This window comes from Eumetopias jubatus, unplaced genomic scaffold, assembly GCF_037043125.1.
Source record: "Eumetopias jubatus isolate StellerSeaLion01/CBP00866 unplaced genomic scaffold, mEumJub1_p1.0 scaffold_6, whole genome shotgun sequence".
Lineage (NCBI taxonomy): Eukaryota > Metazoa > Chordata > Mammalia > Carnivora > Otariidae > Eumetopias > Eumetopias jubatus.
In genome coordinates, this window is record NW_028274812.1 from 81,133,366 (window position 1) to 81,155,690 (window position 22,325).

At 34.6% G+C, this 22,325-nt stretch overlaps 1 protein-coding gene across 8 annotated transcripts in view; it reads right to left on the minus strand.

The window, feature by feature from the left end:
* Window positions 1-1,280: 1,280 nt before the first annotated feature.
* The window catches only part of MYO6 (myosin VI), an 85,514-nt gene continuing 64,469 nt past the window's right edge, over window positions 1,281-22,325 (minus strand). For 2 of the 8 annotated variants that reach the window (XM_028097876.2, XM_088024320.1), the window contains exons 23-32: window positions 20,464-20,554; window positions 19,546-19,696; window positions 17,847-18,055; window positions 17,122-17,200; window positions 16,123-16,283; window positions 8,999-9,102; window positions 7,931-8,062; window positions 4,868-4,894; window positions 2,076-2,294; window positions 1,281-1,526 (exon numbers count right to left, since the gene is read on the minus strand). In XM_028097876.2, coding sequence (XP_027953677.1) covers window positions 1,327-1,526; window positions 2,076-2,294; window positions 4,868-4,894; window positions 7,931-8,062; window positions 8,999-9,102; window positions 16,123-16,283; window positions 17,122-17,200; window positions 17,847-18,055; window positions 19,546-19,696; window positions 20,464-20,554 — 1,373 coding nt within the window. In that variant the 3' untranslated portion in view covers window positions 1,281-1,326. Of the gene's footprint in view, window positions 1,527-2,075; window positions 2,295-4,867; window positions 4,895-7,930; window positions 8,063-8,998; window positions 9,103-11,886; window positions 11,926-13,648; window positions 13,679-14,019; window positions 14,047-14,467; window positions 14,495-16,122; window positions 16,284-17,121; window positions 17,201-17,846; window positions 18,056-19,545; window positions 19,697-20,463; window positions 20,555-22,325 lie in introns of all 8 variants that reach the window. The other 6 variants (XM_028097875.2, XM_088024316.1, XM_088024319.1 and 3 more) reach the window with 6 other exon arrangements.

Genomic DNA, 22,325 nt, shown 5'->3' on the forward strand with positions numbered 1-22,325 from the left:
TCCTAACTGAGGTACTCTCTAGGAAAAAAAAAATCATTGGAAATCCATTTCAAAGGTTAAGGTCTTTAAAAATCAGGGAGAAAAAGTGCAAAGAATAATTTTATTTTTCTAATTTTATTCTAAAATACAAACAAGACTCATTAGGATTATGTCAACATGACTCCTTGATGTAGCTTTGTCTCCAAATTCCTAACATGAAGTCATAAATATTAGGCTTGAAACTGCTGACATTTGATCAAAACTAACACCACACAAAGAAAAAAATTATCAGTTACATGAAATAAGCAATTACTTGCTAAGTATTGGACTTCTGAATCACAAAACTTATAAAACAGCTCACAATTACCAAAATCTGAAGGCCAAAAAAGACACTAGGAATTTTTTAAAAACAAAGATGTTTTGCAGCAGAACACTAGTCTAAATCATATGAAACAACTTGGACAAGATTCTGATACAAAAATTGCAACTGAGATGAAATTGAAAGAATATCTGCATTCAGTCCAGTTAAGCCACAGTGCCACGGAAAACCTATTTCCTTTTCTAAATGAAACAAGTTATCTCAAAACTTTAAGCATTTAAATGGTCTGAATTTCCTTTATTTGTCCATGGAATAGAAGAAAATATTTTTCTATAGCGACACAATGTGATAGAAAAGAAAAATAAATCTGTGCATGATACTGTGAGTACCTTCTTTATCACAGAGTACATCAAATACATTCAGGCTCTTTCTGGAATTCTAGAAGTTTGGGTGAATTGCTTTACTCAAATTAAGACACAGCACAAAGGAGGGGGGAAATAAAAATGTCCACCTTCAATGCAAATTTCCATGAATTTCTGAAAAAGTAAATTTTAAAAGTTACACAGCTTTTCAGATCAAAACATCAGTGCCTTGATTATTTTAAGTGCCTTAACTTTTGTAAGAAACTTTAGGCTAAGGTTTCATTATTCCAGCTATATGGTTCTGTGCCATCCTTGCAAAAGCAAGTATTTTGAGTTTTTAAAAATTTTCTTTTCCTAGAGAACAATTATGATGGACTTCAAGGCAGTCTACTGGCAAAGAATGAGAAATGTCAGAATCTGTCCAAGTGTTCACAAGTATTAGAATGAGGAGACGTTTAACAGTTACAGCTGGATACAGGAAAATAATGTTTAAGTCCCCAATTCACTACCAGCATTGACCTGAAATTAACAAAAAGCCATGATTACTAAAATCTGTTCACTTTGTATAAGTAGTTCTAACATGATCATGGAATGGTTGGATCTCTGGGGCACACACCCTACCTAGAACCACAGCACGCGTTCCCAGTGCAGGTAAGGCTGCCACATCTACTTTAACAGATTCTGCAGCATGGCCGTTGCATACGTGGGCCTAGCCTGCCTGCTCTCAATCGCACTCTGGAGGTACTGGATGCCTCCACAGCGTTCCCAAATTTCTTCAAACTGTCTTGGCAAAATCTCAGCACCACGCTTTCGAGTCAGGCCTGTCTCTTCCAGATTCAGCTCACACATCTCCATGTCATCCTTACCTGCACAGGGGAGACATCAGAGAATTAGCCATCAATCTCTTCAGAAGCACATATTATAAACTTTATTCCTGAAATAGTTATAGTTGTCAATTCTCATAGATTCAAGAACTTTTAAACTTTCCTTCCTAAAGGAAGCAGACAGAAATCTGCTTAATAAATTCACCAGAAACAAGTTAAATTTGTCCTCCACCAAGGACTCTTTCAGAAAGTATTAACACTGTAGTTGATCAAACAAGTTATCAGCCTTAATAAAAATGCTACATTTCTTTAAACAATTATAAATCAACTGATATAATTAAACACCAATGAAAAGGTTCTCAGGACACAGACAAGTTTCGATGTGCTCTACAAGGACATAATTAATCCAAGCAATTTCACATCACAAATAAATTAATCCTCAATTAACTGGAAATGCGATCCAACTGCAGAACTCCATTCCTCCATCCTGAAATTTAATGAATTATTACATTATATATTAGACTGTTTCATTCAGAGGGTTTATAATCCTGTTTTGCTTTATAAGGTTTTTTTCAAGTGAATCATACACACCAGCCACAAGAAGGATGGGTGGCTTGTCAGGATGGAGTTCCATTTGCCGGGCAATCCACGGTCCATCGAAATGGGCATACCACCAGCCTTTTTTCTTATTCTGCGGGTCTTTGTACTGGTCCGCAGGGCGGATGAATGGGATGCGGAAGAAGCGTTGCTGTCGGTTCATTTCGATCTCCTGCTGCCTGGCAGGAAGCTGAGACGCTGGGTTCTGCTGAGCTATTACAAAGAACAAGGAAAGTTACACCAGCAGCCCAGGGGATAATGAAAACAGCCTTTAATCCTAAAATGCACCACACTTTTAAAAAAGAAGAGGAAGATTCCTAATAGTAACTTTAAAACAAAATGTAAGTATTAATTACTTATAAATGAATAAAACTTAGAGTGTGATTTTAGAATTTTCTTTCCCCAAAGATGTTCCTTAACATTGCAAGTACACACACACACACACACACACACACACAGACACTCCACAATACCAGCAATAAAACAAACAAGTCCAAGCAGATTCCCACAAATGACTGTATCAGTAACCTAAAACTCACATGGCAGGAGAGCAAATTAGTATTATTTGCTAGGATTTATATTTTATCTCCAAAGAGTTCAAAATCAAAGGCCACAGGATAACTTTTATGGGACTATTTATGATAAAACAAATGAACAGTAATTTCACAAATGTAAAGAATTATAGATATCTGTCAATTTAATCACTATTTCCTCAGAAAAATGGAAGACAAAAGTTTGCTCTTTTGCCAACTGATTTTGGGATTTAAAATGGCCAGGACAGATATTTTACTAGTAATATTTAGACAACTTCATGACAACACCAAAAAACTGTAACCAGTAAAAGCATCAACTTCCCCTCAGAGATATTTGCTTATTCTGAAATCAAATTTCTCGGGGCGCCTGGGTGGCTCAGTCGTTAACTGTCTGCCTTTGGCTCAGATCATGATCCCAGGGTCCTGGGATCGAGCCCCGCATCGGACTCCCTGCTCTGCGGGGAGCCTGCTTCCCCCTCTCCCACTCCCCCGCTTGTGTTCCCTCTCTCGCTGTGTCTCTCTCTGTCAAATGAAATCAAATTTCTCTTGGAATAAAATCCACTGAAGTAAGTGCAAAGTGTATAATATTTGGTTCTCTTTGTTACAGAAAAGAAAAAGCCTTGCTTTTCTGCTAGTACTGGACATTGCACTCATATCAATTTTTCCCCCTTGCTCAATTTTCATTACTAAACAGTTAGGTTTTTATTTTATCTGCAAATATAAACATTTCTCTGGGGCAGTAACTTTATAGCTTTGGCAGCATAATTTTGGAAAGTCTGTTTAATGTGCTTTTTACTCACAACTTTAAAAGTAGACCAACCATTCACTGCAGCTCAGTTAAGAATCTCACTGAAATGCTCAAGTATGTCAATGAAAAATTACAGAATATGTGTAAGTCAAGAACAGCCACATGGTTTTTATAAGAATTTCCAAATACTGCAAGGATGAAAATACTCTTATTCTGAACTTTTTTACACCAATAGTAAAAGCTTTATAGCAGCTGAATTTATTTCTGTGCAAACCAGAGAAAGCAAAAAGCAGTTAGCAAAGTGGTATATGCCTATGAAAGCATGAAACAGAGGCCCAGTTTTGTTAGTGACTTTAAAAAGCCGCATCACCTTCAGCATGTTAACAAAGAAGAGCTTATTTATTCTTTTGTTCCTGTAGTTCCTCCAAACTACTTACAGTTTAGTGTTTCCATTTCAAGTTTTAAAAATTACCTACTTTGCAGAAAATATACTAACCCCAATTTAAGGAACTTTTTTAAAAGGATAAGAAAAAAAAACAAACCTTCCCTCCATCCTAAGCAGTAACTTAGAATACCCAGTTGATAGGGAACTTACTATGATACTGATGGCCACTTGTTAAATTAACCTGCTTTTTTCTTTTAAAATAACAGTCTCCTGTTAACCTTAATATACTGGGTAAAATTAAGAAACTCAAGGAAAAGTTTTTGATAGTTTTTTTTTTTTTTTTTTTACTAATGTGAGAACTGAAATTATATTAAGGAAGCCTTAATTTCCACAAATATTCATCTGGAAAAGTACAAAGATACAGATGCTGAAAAGTCTGAAACTAATAAATGACTTTCACATCCTGTCATGTCATCTTTAACATATGAAATAAGTTTTAAATATGGCCCTATAAATTACTAGAAGCAGTTAAAAAAAATCAGGTCCAACAAGTTGGCAAACAAATATGGCATTATATCCAAATCATTATTGCTCAAGACTGCAGAGAAAATTTACTGCATACTAAGATGACTCAAATTATCAAAAAATGTGCAGCACAGGGTGCTATCTATACAAGTAACAGAATAATCTCCTATTAGGAGGCATCCTATTAAACCTGTGTACATTATCACACAAAACTCAGATCTCTTTGGACAGGAATGTTTATACTGTAACAGTGTTTGAAACCAGCACCTGAAGTTAGTCTTTATACTAAAAAGATCAGCTGCTTATTGAGTTTTGCTACAATGAGAATTGTGTATATTCACAGCGTAAAGTGCCAGTTATTTTTTAAAAAGGAAGTAATTTCATAAAACAACATATTAATTTTGTTCTGCAAATATATTTTGGAGTGATCCAAATGAAAGCATCATCTCAATTATCTTAGCACAGACAAACCAACATTAATGTACAACTCCACTTAAAAATTGTAGCAAAACAATGTTTAACAGAAGTTAGTACTTTATAAAGTATTTTTAACCCATCTTCCAGTTAGCTCATAAGTTACCACCCATTGACTTACGTGAATTGTTCAAAAATGGTGCAAAATCTGTGAATAAATATTTTATGTTGAAGATAAAAATGGCAAAACTGTTAAATGAGCATTCTTGTAATTTATAAAGCCTTCCTAATCAATCGAGGTGGTGACTAACAAGTAAACATCCTGTCCACAGCCAAATACTCTCAGAATTACCTACAAGTAGATGCTGCTTTCTGATTTAAAAAAGTTAAAAAGAAAAAAGCTATTTTGATTAAGCTTTAGGAAACTCTGTTTGATGGACATATAAAGAGAACCTAAATTTAAAAATTGTATTTCAGGGTGCCCGGGTAGCTCAGTCGTTAAGTGACTGCCTTCAGCTCAGGTCATGATCCCAGGGTCCTGGGATGCAGCCCCATATCAGGTTCCCTGCTCCGCGGGAAGCCTGCTTCTCCCTCTGCCCCTCCCCCTGCTTGTGTTCCCTCTCTCGCTGTCTCTCTCTGTCAAATAAATAAATAAAATCTTATAAATAAATAAAAAATAAAAATAAAAATTGTATTTCATTTGTAATTCTGGGACACAGTAATATTCAAACAAACATCCAACACGATGACTCAGTAATAGACATTCCAGTACCTTCAAAGCATTATTAGAATTTCTGTAGAAATTAAAAACTTCTAAATTCATCAAAAAATAGATGCCTTACAGAAAAAGTATTGCCATGTTTACATACACTCAGTATGTTTTAACTTCTTCAAATTGTCTAAATCTTTTTTTTTAAAGATTTATTTATTTATTTGAAAGAGAGAGAATGAGAGAGAGGGAGAGCACATGAGAGGGGGGAGGGTCAGAGGGAGAAGCAGACTCCCTGCTAAGCAGGGAGCCTGATGCGGGACTTGATCCCGGGACTCCAGGATCATGACCTGAGCCGAAGGCAGTCGCTTAACCAACTGAGCCACCCAGGCGCCCCAAATTGTCTAAATCTTAAACTCATGCAACTTTTATTTTAGGAACTATGAAATAAAACCACTCTCCAAAGTCAGCCTTAATCAACTAAATATCCTGAGTCCTTACTGTGCAATTTGCCACTTTCCCAAGAATTATTTCTGGGAATCTCTTTCTGTAGTAGATATGAGGAGAGCATGCTCACCCAGTACAGCACACGTGAGGAGGGACTGAGGCTCTCCACGCCCAGTTACAAGACTTAACCATGATTTGTCAATGTATTACTCTTAAATAATATCTAGTTATGTTTTTTGTTAATCATAAGTTGTCATTTTCTCAAATTAAGGAATTCTAATCCTTCTAAATAATTATTAAACTAGAGAGTAGTTCCTTTTACAGGATGATTAGCTGCCCCGTTAGGAAACTAAGCACAGAATTTTCTCAATTGTTAAGCATCTTGATGCACTTCACCTTTCCTTTAAACTGTACTTCTGTGTCAGAATGTATTTTACATGGGAAAAAAAATAAAGAGAACAATAAGTGCTTTTCAGAGCAGAAGTTACATTTTATCCTGAAATTTGCCCGTAATCAAATTCTTTGAAGGCTACATACGTGTGGAGTGTGTTCACATAAAATTCCTAAATTTGTTCATATATACCTAGAGGGGGGACTCGGGAAATTTTCTTAATCTACTCTTTTGTTCTTCCAAATAGTATATTATGAATTGAAACAGTATAAGAACAAAGTAAGCAAGGTAAAGCTGGGTGAGTACAGTACCAAAGTTTGGTTTAAAAACACAAGAAATATTTGTGTGTTCATTAAAAATGTATGTGCCATATATTACATTACTTTTTTTGTTTTAAGAAGTGCAATCATTCAGATGTATAAATTTGGGGGAAAAAAACATGATGAAAGCCTTTCAGCTAAAGGCCATAATTAGAACACTACAGCTAAAAAGGTTATAGCTAGAAAGAATAGCCCATTGCCATTTTTACGAAACAAAGGTAACTGGCTAGAAACTTGGTACAGTGAACTGCTAATGGAATCATCCTGTTATCTTTAATTCCCAGGGATAAATTTATAAATTGGAGAAGAGAGCGGTGGTCACAAGAATATCAATGTTTCGAGGGCCTTCCGCCTGCCATTTCCTAGTTCTGGGTAATCTCCCATTGCCCTTCCAGAGCATTATACTCTGATGACACCTCCTGAGCAATCACTAGCAGTAACATCTCTCTTATTAATAGTATTTCCTTTACTCAATCTATTCTTTACAACAACTTGGAAGTACTAAAATTCTACCATTTAATTGATTTTAATCAAACATTGTTTTTATTTGCTAGAAAGGTAGTGAAGGAGAGCTCATTTTCTATGTCACTTGGGTCATGTATTGCTAACTATACTATCAAGTGCTGGGAATACACTTTTTAAATAAAGACATTAAACATGTTGTCACCTGGATGTTGACCACAATTAAGCTAATACATTGTGCCAGTCTGAAAGTAGCAAACTGAACAAATGAAATTCCAATTATTGCTTTAAGACTGAAATTACAACTCATATATCACAGGTATCCTCAATTAATGTTAAAGCTAGTGCATACTTTACTAGGTTAGGTCTATCCTTCTCTACTTTCCAATTTCAAGTATACAACTTTGTCTTTTGCATACATAACAAAGTAACAAAATTTATTTTTTGAATCTCAGTCAAAAAATCAAATCCCGGTATAGGCAAAACTGGTCTAAACCAAATTACTATTTCTCACTCTTATATTTTGACAAGATTGTAAAATAATGTTTGCAGCAAACGTTATTTCACAATTTTCTTTACATTTCCACATGTAATCATTCTATATGTGTATATATGTATGTGGAAAAAATACATATTTACATTACTGCACAACTTCTTCAGTATAGATAAGAATATTCTTATCTCCAAAATTTATCTTAACTAAATTCAAATACTTCTTAATAAATATGACTTTAAAGACATAATAATATAAATAATGCCATGAAAGATAAGCCATTGTGGTTTTAGGCTCAACAGATCACAGCTGAACAGTAAGAGAAAATTTGTATTGTACACTTTACCCAAATGTCTTATGTATAGTTACATACATTATATATAGATACTCTGGAACATTTAGAAGTATAGATTTGTTTTTACCATAATCAGTAACAGACTTTGGAGCACGTTGCTCTGTTTCAGTATTTCTCTTCTTATTCTTTGATTTCCACGCATGATACACTTTTAGTCTCCTGTGAAATTCTTCTCTGCAAGCTGCCAGGAGCTCAATATCTATGGATTACATAGAAAGAGCCCCCCCCCCCAAAAAAAGGAATTAGCATCCTAATTTAATTGTCTCACATTATTACTCTGTGACATAAACATATATATTATACATATAATAAATTTTTTGTTTTTAAATAGTAATCAAAAGTAAGCACATTATTGATAAAGATGAGCATTTTATGGTAATATTATCTTTTACATTTACAGAGCACTTTCTTATGCATTATTACTATATCATTTGCTCCACACAAGAACCCTGGGCTAAATAAATAGTCTTTTATAGGTGAACCTGAATCAAAGAGGGTAAATCACTTGTCCAAGGTCAGAGGCCACAAAAATAGAGTAAGAAGTCACTGTGCTCAAATGCAAGCCAGATTTACATGCAACAGATTTTTTATGTTTGTAATTATGCGGATAACCTCAGTGAGGAGGGAGAGAACATAGCAAGTTCTATACAGTTATGGCACCTTAGTTCCTAGGCATAACATCCTAAACTCAAACACTATGATTTAAAAAAGAACACAATTATGTGGAATCATCTGGATATAGCATTTACTGTTCTGTTGGAAGAAAAATAGCTTAAAAAGAAAGGACTGCATTGCCATTTTTTACTTTGCATACATAGGTCAAGATTCTGATATATTGGTATTTAACTATTCTGAATAACATTAAAAGGGTCAGTCATTAACGCAGCCCACACCATAATTTCTCCATGCTTTTCTGTCTCCCACATAGATAAGAGACAGGCAAAATGAATTTAATAAGTATGCCTTTCCTTTAGGTTTGTGAGTAAACTACATCTTCATTTCAAGGTGAGAATAACAAAGAGAATGGCTTAATTTATATGCCGAAAAAGAAAAAAATTACACCCCAATCTAGGTATTTCTTTATTACCTGTCAGCCACAGAGCCTTCCCATTTCTCATCTTCTCCATACACTTACCACAAGAAGTATTGATGGTATCACGTAGTTCTGCATATTTCCATTTACTGAGATCATATTTCTTGGTACCAGCAGCTGCCTTGGTGGCTTGTACAGCAGGACCTCTGTAATTATTATATATTTTTGCATGTTTAAACTAGAAACATGAATGAAATGTTGACTAAAAGGGCAAGAAAGTGAATCTAAGTTTGAGAAATAGAAATAACTACTAGAAAAACATATAATAATTTCTGTATCTTTGACAGAGATTAAAAATGGTATACTATAGGATTCCTAGGTAAATTAAAATTTTCCAGTGTGCCATTTAATAGCCATATTATGTTTTCAATCGGAACTTCTAAAGTTAAAAAATATACATTTATATATAGTCCTCAAAATCAAAAAGGAAATCCTCTTGATTTCTCGAAAAATCATTAGAAGCATTAAGGGTTTATGAGCCGCAAGGCCACACAGTGCAATCACCTACAGATTACTGAAGCTACAGAGAGCCAAGCCCCAGCGAAAGCTACTGGCTCAGAACCTCCCTGGATGTTTGCAGGGTCAGCAGGTAAGTAGCCAAACTGCAATCCCCTGCCTTTGTCATTAAAGATGGGCTAAAAGAACAGCCAGATTCTGGAAACCCCTTTGCATCACTATTAAATAGAACACTTAGGAAAGTTCTATAAGGAAATAAAACGACACTCTCATAGTCAGTGAGTAATATGACAACTAGTAAATTATGGAAGCAGCCCAAGTATCCATCAATAACTGAATGGATAAAGAAGATATGGTGTATATATGCAATGGAGTATTATTCACCCATAAAAAAGAATGAGATCTTGCCATTTAGGATAACAGGGATGGAGCTAAAGTGTATAATACTAAGTGAAGTAAGTCAGTCAAAGAGAGACAAATACCATATGATCTCACTCATATGAGGAATTTAAGAAACAAAACAAATGAGCAAAGGGAAAAAAAAGACAACCAAGAAACAGACTCTCAACAAAGTGATGGTTCCCAGAGGAGAGATGGGCGGGAGGATGGGTGAAATACGTGATGGGGATTAAGGAGGGCACTTGTGATAAAGAAAAATAAAATAATAAAAATGACTAGACAAGACTCAGAGCAGTGAAATAAAGATCATGCCCAAGGTCCCACACTGCTAGTAAATGGTGGCACCTGGGATTGAAACCCACATTGTTCTGACTCTAAAGCCTTGGTCTTAGTCATGACTCTACCTTCCTTTATTTGCTTTATTCATTTTAGAGACATTAATGAGCACCCACTTAGGCCAGCCCGTCACCTGTGCTAGGAGCTACTGACACAGAGTTATGTAAGCTAAAAAATAATAATAATGAATTAATTAATTAAAGGAAGAGGTTTTAGGTCATGAGGCTTCCTGAAATAAAGGAAATTATTCCTTCATGTTAAGCTTAGCAATGAAATAAATAAGGTACTTTGCCTCTTTAAAAGGCCTATTTATGTTTTCATTTTAGAGAATAAAAAATAGCACACTTCACTCTACATACTTAACAATGGTTAGACATGATGATTGTCAGTAACATATAAGTCTGGCTGAAGAATAATGTGCAGCCAGTTAGTTCTTCCTGCATTTTTATGGTTCAAATCTGTTTTAGATTTATTGCAGAATCTATCCTTTTCATAAGCTGTGTGACTGGCAATTTTCCATGTAGCTTTTTCCTCTTAACTGCTTTGCTCAAAAAGAGCCAGCTGTGTGTCAGCAAGGTCTATTACCCTTAGCAATAAATTGTTTTAACATTTATTCAAATATTCTTTTTTTCTCTTCTACATCCCTAAACCACCATTCAGTAAACTAACAAAAAAATTCTCTTCTTCCTAGCTCCTCTAAGAGTCTTTTCTAGGACAGCAGCTGAAAATTATTATGGGTTTTTGTTATTTTCTTTAGAAAGACAGTGAATTTACATAATGTACGGTTTTATAGATTGTCAGAATATACATGAAGTGCCAACACACATAAAGGTATATTTTGATAATTTAAAAAAATAACATTGAATTCAAATTATTATTGCTTAAAATATGGTTTAATATTACTAACTTTTCATTCATATTACATCAAACAAAATACATCTGCTAAAAAACATATTCAGCATCCTAAATACACAAATGAAATGCATTTAAAATGCTTTTCCCCAATCTCTGGAATTATTAAAATAGTAAAATAAAGGTATAATTTATTGACTACTTAGGTTTGTTATAAAGACAATCATGTAAATGATATACTAGGTAGTAAAAAAACTGACTTCTGATTTTTAAAAAAATGTATTAAAGACTTTCAATTAACTCTAACTTCAAAATTGACAGTTAAAATGTTAATGATTCATATCCACTTGTAAAGGACCAGATCCTGCTGGGCAGTCATATTCTCTGGTGGCTCAATTTTTACATCAGTGGTTTTTAAACCATGTGCTATGGGGAGGAGGCCCTCAGAAGCCACACCCCTTCTCTGCTTCCCCTTCAATTAGGAACTAGGCACAGAGCTTACCAGTTGGCATGGGGGTGCAGGCGGGAGGGGTAGGGGCAACAGCGCCTCCACAGAGAGTTTCAAAACATTTATTTTGTTTGAGAGGAAAGGTTCCTCTACTGAGACTGACCTGGTGAGGCCAGTGATAAACATGGCAATGCTACCAACAAGGAACAGTCCCATCCAAAATGCCAAAGGTCTCCCCATTGAGTAGCACCAATTTAGAACACTTTTTTATCTTTTTCTGTTAATGGTGGTATAAGGGTGAAGTGACATTTCTTGTACAGAAAACTTACATGGAAAGAATAGACTATTCATACAACAGGTTCTGGTCCAAATAATGAACAGTGATTTAAAAACATGATTTTGAGGTGACACTTATTTCCCCAAATTCCACTACACTAACCTACTCAGAAATTCTGACATTTCTTTCTCCATTTGTTCCCTATAAGAAAAATGACAATACAGCACAGTCATATAAAAGACAACTACATAAGTTACCAAAAGATCTAAAAGTGTAATTAAAAATATATCTCTTCAAAAGGAATGATTTATTAACCATTCACTATCATTTTACTTTGTGAAAGTTAATCATAATATACTTTTCAACATGGTATATAACCATAAAATACAGCAAATTTTTGTTTAAATACAGCTTGAACTCCATTTAATTCTATTATCACCCTACCTCAAGGTTCTTTTTTTTTTTTTTGAGATTTATTTATTTATTTGAGAGAGAGAGAGTGCATGTGCATGCATGAGTGGGGAGAGGGGCGGAGGGAGAGGCAGAGTATCAAGCACACTCCCCACTGAGCACAGAGCCCAACTCGGGGCTTGATCTGATCTCAGGAGCCTGAGATCATGACCTGAGCCAAGATCAAGAATTGGACACTTAACCGACTGGGAGACGCCCCGGCACCCCCTACATTATCACCCTACCTCAAGATTTCTATCTTAGTATCCAAGAGCATCTGTTTCTACCATCTCTTTCTCCTAAACCTTCCTCCATTTTTTCCCACAGCAGATTTTAAAGGGAATTCACGACCTTTCTAAGCTCTTTACCTTGTGGTCTGCTGATCATATAGTGATTTCCCTGTATGCCCCAACACTACCCTGGAAGGCAATCTTTACTGATTCAGCATCTCACTTGACCCTACGTGATTGCTATAGGAGCTGCATCAAACAGACTAGACAGAAATGGTTCCGGCATCCAGGTGCTTTTTTCCTTTTAACCTTCCCAAACTATATGCAAATGATCACAATTTCACCTTAGGTGCACTGGTTGTAGGGCTGATTTAATTCAAGCTCAAATGGTAACTATAAAGCTATTGTTCTAATGGTGGGAAATAGCACCCAGAGATGTTTTCAAAACTTTTGGTGCCCTATGGTAACAATGCTGTGGTGAGAGCGCACTGAGGAGCGGAGGGGTCAGGGGTGCCACAAGGAACAAGTGCCCGGGTCCCATGTGACATTAACACGTCCACTAGACAGAGGTGAAACACACCCACATACATACAGTTTTACATGTAAACAAACTTTTACATGTAAAGAGCCTTTTCTTTTTGGCATGGTTTTAATATTCACAGAGTTTTTCCAGGAATGCAACTATTGTAGGGAGAGAAGATTGTACTTAAAACTCTGTTTAGAACTTTACAAAGTACTGTTCACAATTTCATGCCATTCCATTGACCAATATAACATTCTTATATCAATTTGCATTTGTAGCTGTCACATTTATGGTGATGCTATGTATGAATAAAAATATCTCAGTATTTGATTATGTTTTCCTGTAGTTGTGAGCAAGCACTTTCATATTAAAATAAGTATTTTTTTATTATAAATTACTGCCCTTTCATTTCTCTTTTACATGTAATGTTTGGAGAGAATTATCTATGCAGGTTGCGTAACGTATAAAACAATTGTCATCGGTATTAGGTTCTGACAAAGTTGAGAACATCATTATACAGGTTATAACTGGGGTCCTAGAGTGTTAAAATTCAGATTTTATATATATTCCCGAGTTTTATATATAAAGGACATGCAAAAAAAAAACCACAAAAATTTACTTCAATGAGGAAACTATTTCTCCTAAAAAGTAACCATAACCTGTTAAAGAAAAAAAAGGTTATAGGACTCTAAATCAAATTTTGAAAAGAGAAATGACATACGGTGTCATTTTGGGTCTTGCTCCATCGATTCTGTGAAAAATAATATATTTTGGTTAATGTCATTAAGTAATTCTGAATCATGAAAAATTTGGATTGTGGCAAATTTGTGTTTCAATGACTTAAAATTTTAATCTTTAAAATTTTCCTTAAAAATTATGAGAAAAGCATAAATTAAAGGCATTCAATGAAAATTAAAGAGCAAATTTATTACATCTAGATTAGAAAATTCATACACTATGGAGTATGCTTGTTTTTAACAGAATCTGAATATTATTTCATAATTTTAGGTAATGTGAAATCACTTTGCATCAAGGATCATATGTATAATTAGTTAAGATATTTTAAAAATATATGCAGAAAACAATTCTTACTTAGGAGTTACTGGACAGGAATCCGAGCTGGAAAAGTAACTTGGAAACTGTTTAATGCAGCAGAATCCATTTACGTATATTTTTTAATGCATCACAGAACCCAAGAATGACATTTTCATACTATATATTAAGAACAGTATTACTTGAGAGTTCTTACTCACAAATTTGTCAGAAATAATTCAGTGCTAACAAAGGTAAAATAAACATTCAAAAACATTTACTTGTAGCCCATGGAGTAAAATTAAATGATCAAACATGGAAAATATGTATAGAACATCATCTGTAATGAAATGTTAATGCTTGTAGTACAAAATATAAAACAACCCAGGAGGTTCTGAAGGGTAGGAACTCATGAGGACTTGAGGGTCAGGGAAAGCTTTCCTGGAAAGGGCTTCTAAAAAGGACTTAAAGGGGCGTTCCACAGAGGAGGGGACCACAACCCAGGCGCTGTCTCACAGGAAAACTAAAACTAACTCTTATGCCATTCAAGTCATAACACTGCTTGAATATCTCCTAATTACTTAGCAGTGGTACCATTACATCGTTAATTCTGCTTAACTTAAATCATAGGTAACTTGTCATTTATGTTAAAGGTATTGAATGATCCATGAGAGACCACTCACCCTTGGAAGATGGGAAGGAGTCCACATGAGTCAGTATCTTATACATATTATATGGAATGGCACTGGATATAGTTTAATATTTCAAATGCTTAAACGTAAAGCTTGGTTGGCCATGAATACCAATACTGACTCCAATAATGAGGCCCTTAGAAATGAACTTCAGCCCTAATGAAGCCCCCTTGGGTAAACTGCGATGCTTCCTCACGCACATTACAGCTGAACCAGCTGTAAGAGCTTGGTTCATTTAGGAGACTGGCCCAGCTACTACTCAGTTACACACAAAGGCACCCAGCCATTCCAACATAACCCAGGTGGAAGGAACGGAAGAGGAGCTGAGCTGAGTCTACAGTTACAAGAGCCACAGCCCAGAGAAAATATTTAATTATAGTGAAATGTTAACAAAGAGCTCAAATATTGGGACTCAAACCCAAGAGCTTAATAATTATTATAATACTTTGTGTTTAATAGGCCTATTCAGTTTATTTAAATGTAGTTTCATATACAGTTCAGATCTTAGAGCTCCCCAATGTAATCACTTCCTAGAAAAAGCATGAAGGCAACTTAACAAACCCTCCTTTCCATCCCTGTTTTAGCGAAATAAAATCTAATCACTGCCTTGCCATGTCAACCAAGTTTTTTCCTTTCATGAGGAAACAGCAACACCTAGTGGTTACACTTTAATTATATTTTGTTATAAATAGTGCCCTGACATTCTGAAAAACATGGTTACAAGAATCTATGTGCCTCTCAAAATATATACACAACATATATACCTACATACAAAGGAACCCCACAAACTAGTTTTGCTCTGTTTTTACTAATAATCAAAATAATGAATGTTTCCACATTCTAAATTTTAAAAAATAAATCTGTTATATTAAGACCTTCCTGCAACTTTTAACAAGAACATCCATACTTCTCCACACTCCCAATAAAATTCAGTATTTAGAGATAATCTGGAAACCTGGGGAGCTAAAACATTTCAATATGATAAACCTTCCTTCTTGGAAAGGGAAATCTATTGTGAAACATGATGTGCATGTGTGTGAAATTTTTCTTCATTCCATGTTAGGGTGTTATGATATATTTAAAAAAATTGCCTTAGGAAAATAAAAAATCCCAACCTCAAATATATTAAACTGGATTATAATATACTCACTGATTTCTGTGCCAGTATTTAATGGCAGGTATTTACAAATTAGATGTCCATTTTTTTTATAATACTCCTTGACAATTTTGGAGTAAAAGTGGAGATGTTCATCAACTATCAGTTATATTTTTCAATAGTTCCACAATTTGATGAAATCAACTGTTTCATTTGTTTGGGTATAAAGGTGGATACAAATAATTTTTAAATGATTTTACTTAAATAGATCTAGGACCTAAAGAATATGATTTTCTCCCAGGCCCTTTGCACAGAAATGAGAAGCAGGGAGGGAAAGCGTGCAGAGGCGCCACGCCCCACCCAGGGACCCAGTACCTCCGGAGGGTCAGGTCGGCCTGGGCCTCGTCGCTGATGAGCTCGGCTTCACTCCGTGCTATCCGCAGGGCCAGCTCGCGGTCCCGGCGCTCCTGCTCCAGAACCGCCTGTTGCTGGCTCTCCTCCTCCCGCTGTCGGGCCAACTGCTCCTCCACTTCAGCCTGCCAGCAACACAAAGCTCTCTCCACTTGTTTACATAATCGACACCACCTAAGACTGCTCTGCTCCACCCACATTCTTTACTAAGGATACAAATTGTTTGACCAGAAATCTCTCCAGTCTCCATTCTCTTCTAGATTTTGATTAATGCTTCCTCTCTTTCTCAAATCCAAGAAAAGGCAGAGGAACCATTCTATTACCAGGAGTACCCCAAATATCGCATGAGAACCCCAGGTATCACACTCACACCAACAGCAGATGTCAGGGATTTAAAGGCTGGTTGCGCTCAGGATGAATTATGAAAGCCAAGACAAAAAGAAACTCAAAATACATGATCAATTATTCTCAGACACAGACTTTTAAAAAAATGGGGGTAGGGAGAGTATCTTAATCCTAACTTACTGATGCTAGTATCTACAAAGTTATAAAATTACAATTATGTTTTAAGTGAATATTCATTTGACTTTCCCCTAAGTATAGTAACAACAAACTAGTATTTATTGAACTGGGCACTCAGGTTCTAAGTGCTTTAAACATACGTCAACTCATTTAATGCTCACAACTATCATTTATCCCCATTCCACAGAGAAAAAAACTGTAGCCCACAGTCACTCATTGTGACTTGTGTAATGTCACAATTTCTATCACTGACAGAGCCTGGATCTGAATCCACTTCCCTAGTTCCAAAGTCCCTCCCATAATCACTTCAGAAAATGCCTTTTGTCTCTGGGGTAAACCAAAGACAGCTTATGTAGCAAATCAAAATTTGTTCTCAACTTCTTTTGTTCTATAATTTTGTAGATTCTGTTTTGAAAGAAATTTAGTGTAATAATTATATACCTGAATACGTTTTTCATCATCTTCCCTTTTCTTTCTCTCTTCTTCTTCTTGCTTTCTCTTTGCTTCCATCTCAAGTTTCCTAACAAAAAATAGAAAACTCCTCAAAAACTTAATAGAAAATAAGAACTCCTTCAGAAGGCAATTTAACTATTAATAAACAGAAGTTACAGAATGGGGACTTAAATTAACCTCCCGGCTATATATATTATCAGTTTACTTTGAAAACAACAAAATCTAACTCTACTAATTCTTCTGTAATAAACAAAAACAAATATAATTATATTCTATAACCTTTAAATCTGTTAGATTAACTTGGTTATAAAGCCCACCTGCAAGGTCCTGATCACATGTGTCTCCCTCTCCTCCTTCTCCAGTTAAACAACCCTTACACTCCTGTCTGCCCTATGGCGGCAACCTTCCAAAAAGTTATCAGTCTCAAAAATGCAGAAAAGAAGAAGTGCCTTTTTTCTTGCTTATAAAATAGTAACAAGTCACAGCTTTAAAAAGAAGTTAAGAAATCCTCAGGTGTGAAGAGTATAACCAAAATTCAGATTATAGTTAAAATCATTATGTTATTATTATAAAATGAACTTTTCTATTTTTAAACTAATTCTAAGATTCTTGTTTTAAAATGAGAATATAACTTTTAAAATTAAGAAAATTCATCAACACCAAGAATTCACTATTCTGTTAGTTTCTAATTCAAAACAATATAAATTCCTTACATCCGCCTTTCCTCCTCTTCCTTTCTTCGACGTTGTTCATCTTCTTCACGTCTTTTTCTTTCTTTTTCCATTTCTTCTTGAATACGCCTCAGCCTTTCTGCTTCCTCTTCCTGCTGTTTTTTTCTCTGTAATGCACTAAGAAGTTCCTCTGAGCTTTTAACTAGTGCATCATATTCTCCCTGTATTTGTTCCCTCGTCATCATAGTGGACTTAAAAACAAAATAATAAACATGTACTTAAAAATTATCTTCTGTTGCACAATGCGAATATACTGAACACTACTGAATTATATATTTAAAAATGGTTAAGATGGTAAATTTAATGTCATACTTTTATCACAAAAAAAAACATACATATATACAGCAAAGACCAGAAAAGTTGGTAAGCAATAAGGCCATTATCTTTGTTATACTATTTATACATTAAACAATGTTCAAAAAATTTTTAAGTTATCTCTGCAGACAAATATTTCAATCTATTTCCAAGTAATCAAATATCTAAGGTGTAGATGAAGTAACATACTATAGTTGAAAATAATGTTTTAAGGAAGGATTTGCTAATTTGCTAATTTTGCTTTTGTTTACAATTCTTCAATAATAATGTTAAAACAGTACCTAAGGAATATTTAAGAAATTACTAAATACACCAAAATTATTGGATGATATTCCTAAGTGAGCCTTCAAAAAATGTGGCTGGGTTGATGTTCATCGATAATACCACACACACAATGGCTACTGACAGATTTGTGAAATCAGTTAAGTTTATCTCCAAAGCATTTTTATTCTTCTCTTGAGCTTCTTTTTCCATTCTCCCTCCAAGATTTACCACTGTCTACATAAAATATCTGCAGATAATATGATAAAAAGAGAGTTGTAGAGCCCATACAACTGTACTGACTTATGGATGAGAAAAACATTAAGACCCTAAAATATAACAGAAAAAGGTTTGAATAAACATGTACTATAATTAATAAGCAAGCATACCAAAGACATTTTCAGTACCACTGGTAATTAAATAAATGAAAATCAAGACATAAAAAAGAGGCCCATTATTTTTTCCCTAAAAAACTTGAGGGAAAATTAATTGCTAAGTTCAAAACAGCTAAGTAGTTCATGATATAACCAATATAAAGATAATGTAATAACAGGAACAAGATATAACATAATAGGGGCACAAAATTAAATTGTGAGGAGAACCATACAAACGTGCACCTAAAAAAAGACTGGACAGTGACTACGCAACAATGTAATAGCTGAATGTGTTATTGTTGAGGCTTAAGGGGTTTTTGGTGGTTTTCTCCAAATTTTCCATAATATTACATTACTTTTATAATTTGAAAATTAGTTTCTGAAGTTTCTAAAAAAGATGAAACAAATTAAAATAACTTGCATTACTCCTGTCTCAGTAATGAGTATATAAAAGCTTACTAACAGAGTATAGTATTTTAGTTACTATTTTGGATGGGAAGGAGGACTTTCCTAACAGATAAAACTGCATAAAAACTATTTTTATAGTTTCTTGCTATAAAAATTTTCAAACACAGAGAGAACAATATAATGAGAATCACTCACCATCACTGAGACTCAAAACATGTGCAACATTTGTATTTTTTAAAAAAAGACATTTTTTCTATAAAATTCAATACCAATAACAAAATATATTTTAAAAAAAGTCAGCCATTTGGATTAAAATTACATACCTTAATTTTGGCCATTGAAGCATCAATAGAAATTTCAAGGTCCTTGATCTGTTTATTCACCTCTGGCTTTCCATCTTTCAATGCACTTACTACTTCATTAAATTTATCAAGTCGTTTTTTCAGTGTGCCCACCTTAATCAGGCCATCGATGCTGTAAAGGTAATACTTCATCAGAGTTTAAATTCACCATTTAATGCTATGCATACATTTTTCATCTTAATAAAATGCTAAACATATTGCTAAATAGAGTATTTCACTTCTCCTTTCATAATATCCAGGATTCTCTTTTTTAGATCTCTTGTTGAAGGTAAAAAAGAAATAATCAAGTATGGGTGTGAATGACCTTGATGCCTATCAGTAACATTTTAGCCTTCTACATTTACACTGAAAAACTTGACAATTCTAATTACAAAAGAACTTAAAAGAGTTCTCTCTTTAAAAACGTTTAAGGATTAACAGTTATTCAGGATTCTAAGTTTAAAAAGTCTAAATTAATAAGACTCAAAAATAAAGACTAAATTTAGAGACAATATAATTCCAAAGATAATCTTGAGAATTATGGTGAAAACATTAATGAGTTTTTTTTAAAAACGCCAATTTGACATTTATCAAGAAACTCAAGATACTAAAATGATCAGAATAAAAGAGCTTCTTTTAGCCATTTATTTCAACCTTTTATAGTGTTTACATTTTTGTAAGCTACTTCAAATCCTTTTGTAGCATGAGGCAAGTAATAAAATAATGAATTGGTTAATTAATTTCAAGTACATAATATAAAATCACAGATAATATGCCTTTTTACAAAGAACATGAGAAAGGAGAAAACAGCATCCAAACTGCTCTTCATTATGACTTTACAGCCATTTTATATGAGGGTAAGTAGGTTTAGTAGGATTCTTTAGGCACTATTCATCTTACCGAGGTCTGTGTCTCCTTTTGCAAAGCCACATTCGAATAGTTTTCTGCATTTCAATGCAGGCTTCAGCTCGATATTTTATTTTGTTTTTCACTATGTGTAAGAGGAAAATACAATGACAATTATTCAGTTTAAATCAGGCATATCATATTCTCAAAAAGCACTCATTTCCACAAAGCCATTTTCAAGAAACATGAAATTTTGATGAACATGTTATACCAGATAACAAATCAGGAAGTTTAACATTTCCTTAATTCCTTATATTTCTTAAAAAAAAAAAAGGACATCATGTGTGTGGCTAAAATTTACATTTTAAATGTTATTTCCTTATTATGTAACACTATTGCTTCCCAAACTGCCCTAGGAAATACTGGTCTATTAAATGTTAACAGGTTTGTCTTGAAAAAAAAAAAAAGGAGTCACTTGTCAAGTGAATTTAGGAAAAGCTATACACTATACCTCCTTTAGGAGATTCACAATGAACATACATAGCAAAGCCTCTGAGAGCCCTACCAGTAAAGGAATCTATTTAACTTCAGTTACCCAGAACCTACTATACTAATCTGACCTTGAAACATTTTTTTCAGAGCTTCCCTCAACATCCTGCAAAGATCCTGTCTGGTTACTAATTTTAACCACTGCACAACAACAATCCACAAATGGTGTAGCACAGATAATTTAAATATAATGTGTTTTCTATCATAATGCAATGCATAAAGCTGAAAGCACTGAACTATAGTGACAAATGTGTTTATATTTTACTTGGAAAACTATGGGAAAAAGAGCTTTTGTTATTTTTCTTTCTTACAGTTTTCTTTTTATCTATATTCACAATTGTCTAACAAAAGACCTCAATAATAATCTCTGCATGGTCCCTTTTGGTTAAGTCAAAGGGATTTTATTTTTCTATTAATAAGGTATATCTTACTTAATCCTTTTCAAGTGCCTAGCACTGGCAAGTGGGGAGGTGGGAGGGACAATTATAAATTTAATCAAGTTACTGACAGTAATTCTATACAATTAAATATTTGCCACAGACCCTCAGGTAACCCAAAAACATTCTGTCTCTAATCCTTGTTTTGGGCAGAGATAAACAGTGGCTATGACCTAGCAGAGATACACAAAGAAGTAGCTCAGTCCAGTGTGTCAGAGAGAACAGGGTCTAAAAAAGCAGTGGCAGGAGAAGAGGCTAGAAAGGGAAGCTGAAACCCCATTTCATGGGGCCATGGAAGACATTCTAAGACTTCGCCCTATATTAAAGGAAAGCCTTAATAAAAGGCTTTTAGTTTAGAAAGAAACTCTAGGAAGAGAACTCCCAGGAAGCTGAGAAAACCCAGTTTGGGAGCTACTGAAGTTATTATGTGAGTGGGGAAGTTGGGTACCACTAAGACCCTGGCAATAAAGAGGAAAGAATGTACAGTATTTGGAGGAGGAATCAACAGGATTTGTTCACTGACACGATTTCAGGGACAAGAAAGGAGAGACAATTACAATCTTGAAATTTCTGGTGTGTGAACTGGTGATGCCATGCAGGTGGAAAGAGAAAAGTTCTGGCTTCAGTCTGAGAGACTGGGGGATGATGTGGAGGGAGGGAGAGGAATCAAGACCATGAGTTCTGTTTCTGTTTTGTTTAGGACATGATGAAATTAATTCTCCCCTAACATATCTGGATAGGAAGATAAGTAACAGACACAAAAAATATTTTCTAAATATTTACCATCCACACTACATGGAGGTGTTACATGGAACCAGGAACACAGCCCAAAGAAGCAAAGTGGTCCCTGTGGCCCAGCACTCACCACTGTGACAATTGCATAACATTCCACAAACCAATTCATTTCCAAAATAATTACAGATCTTGATG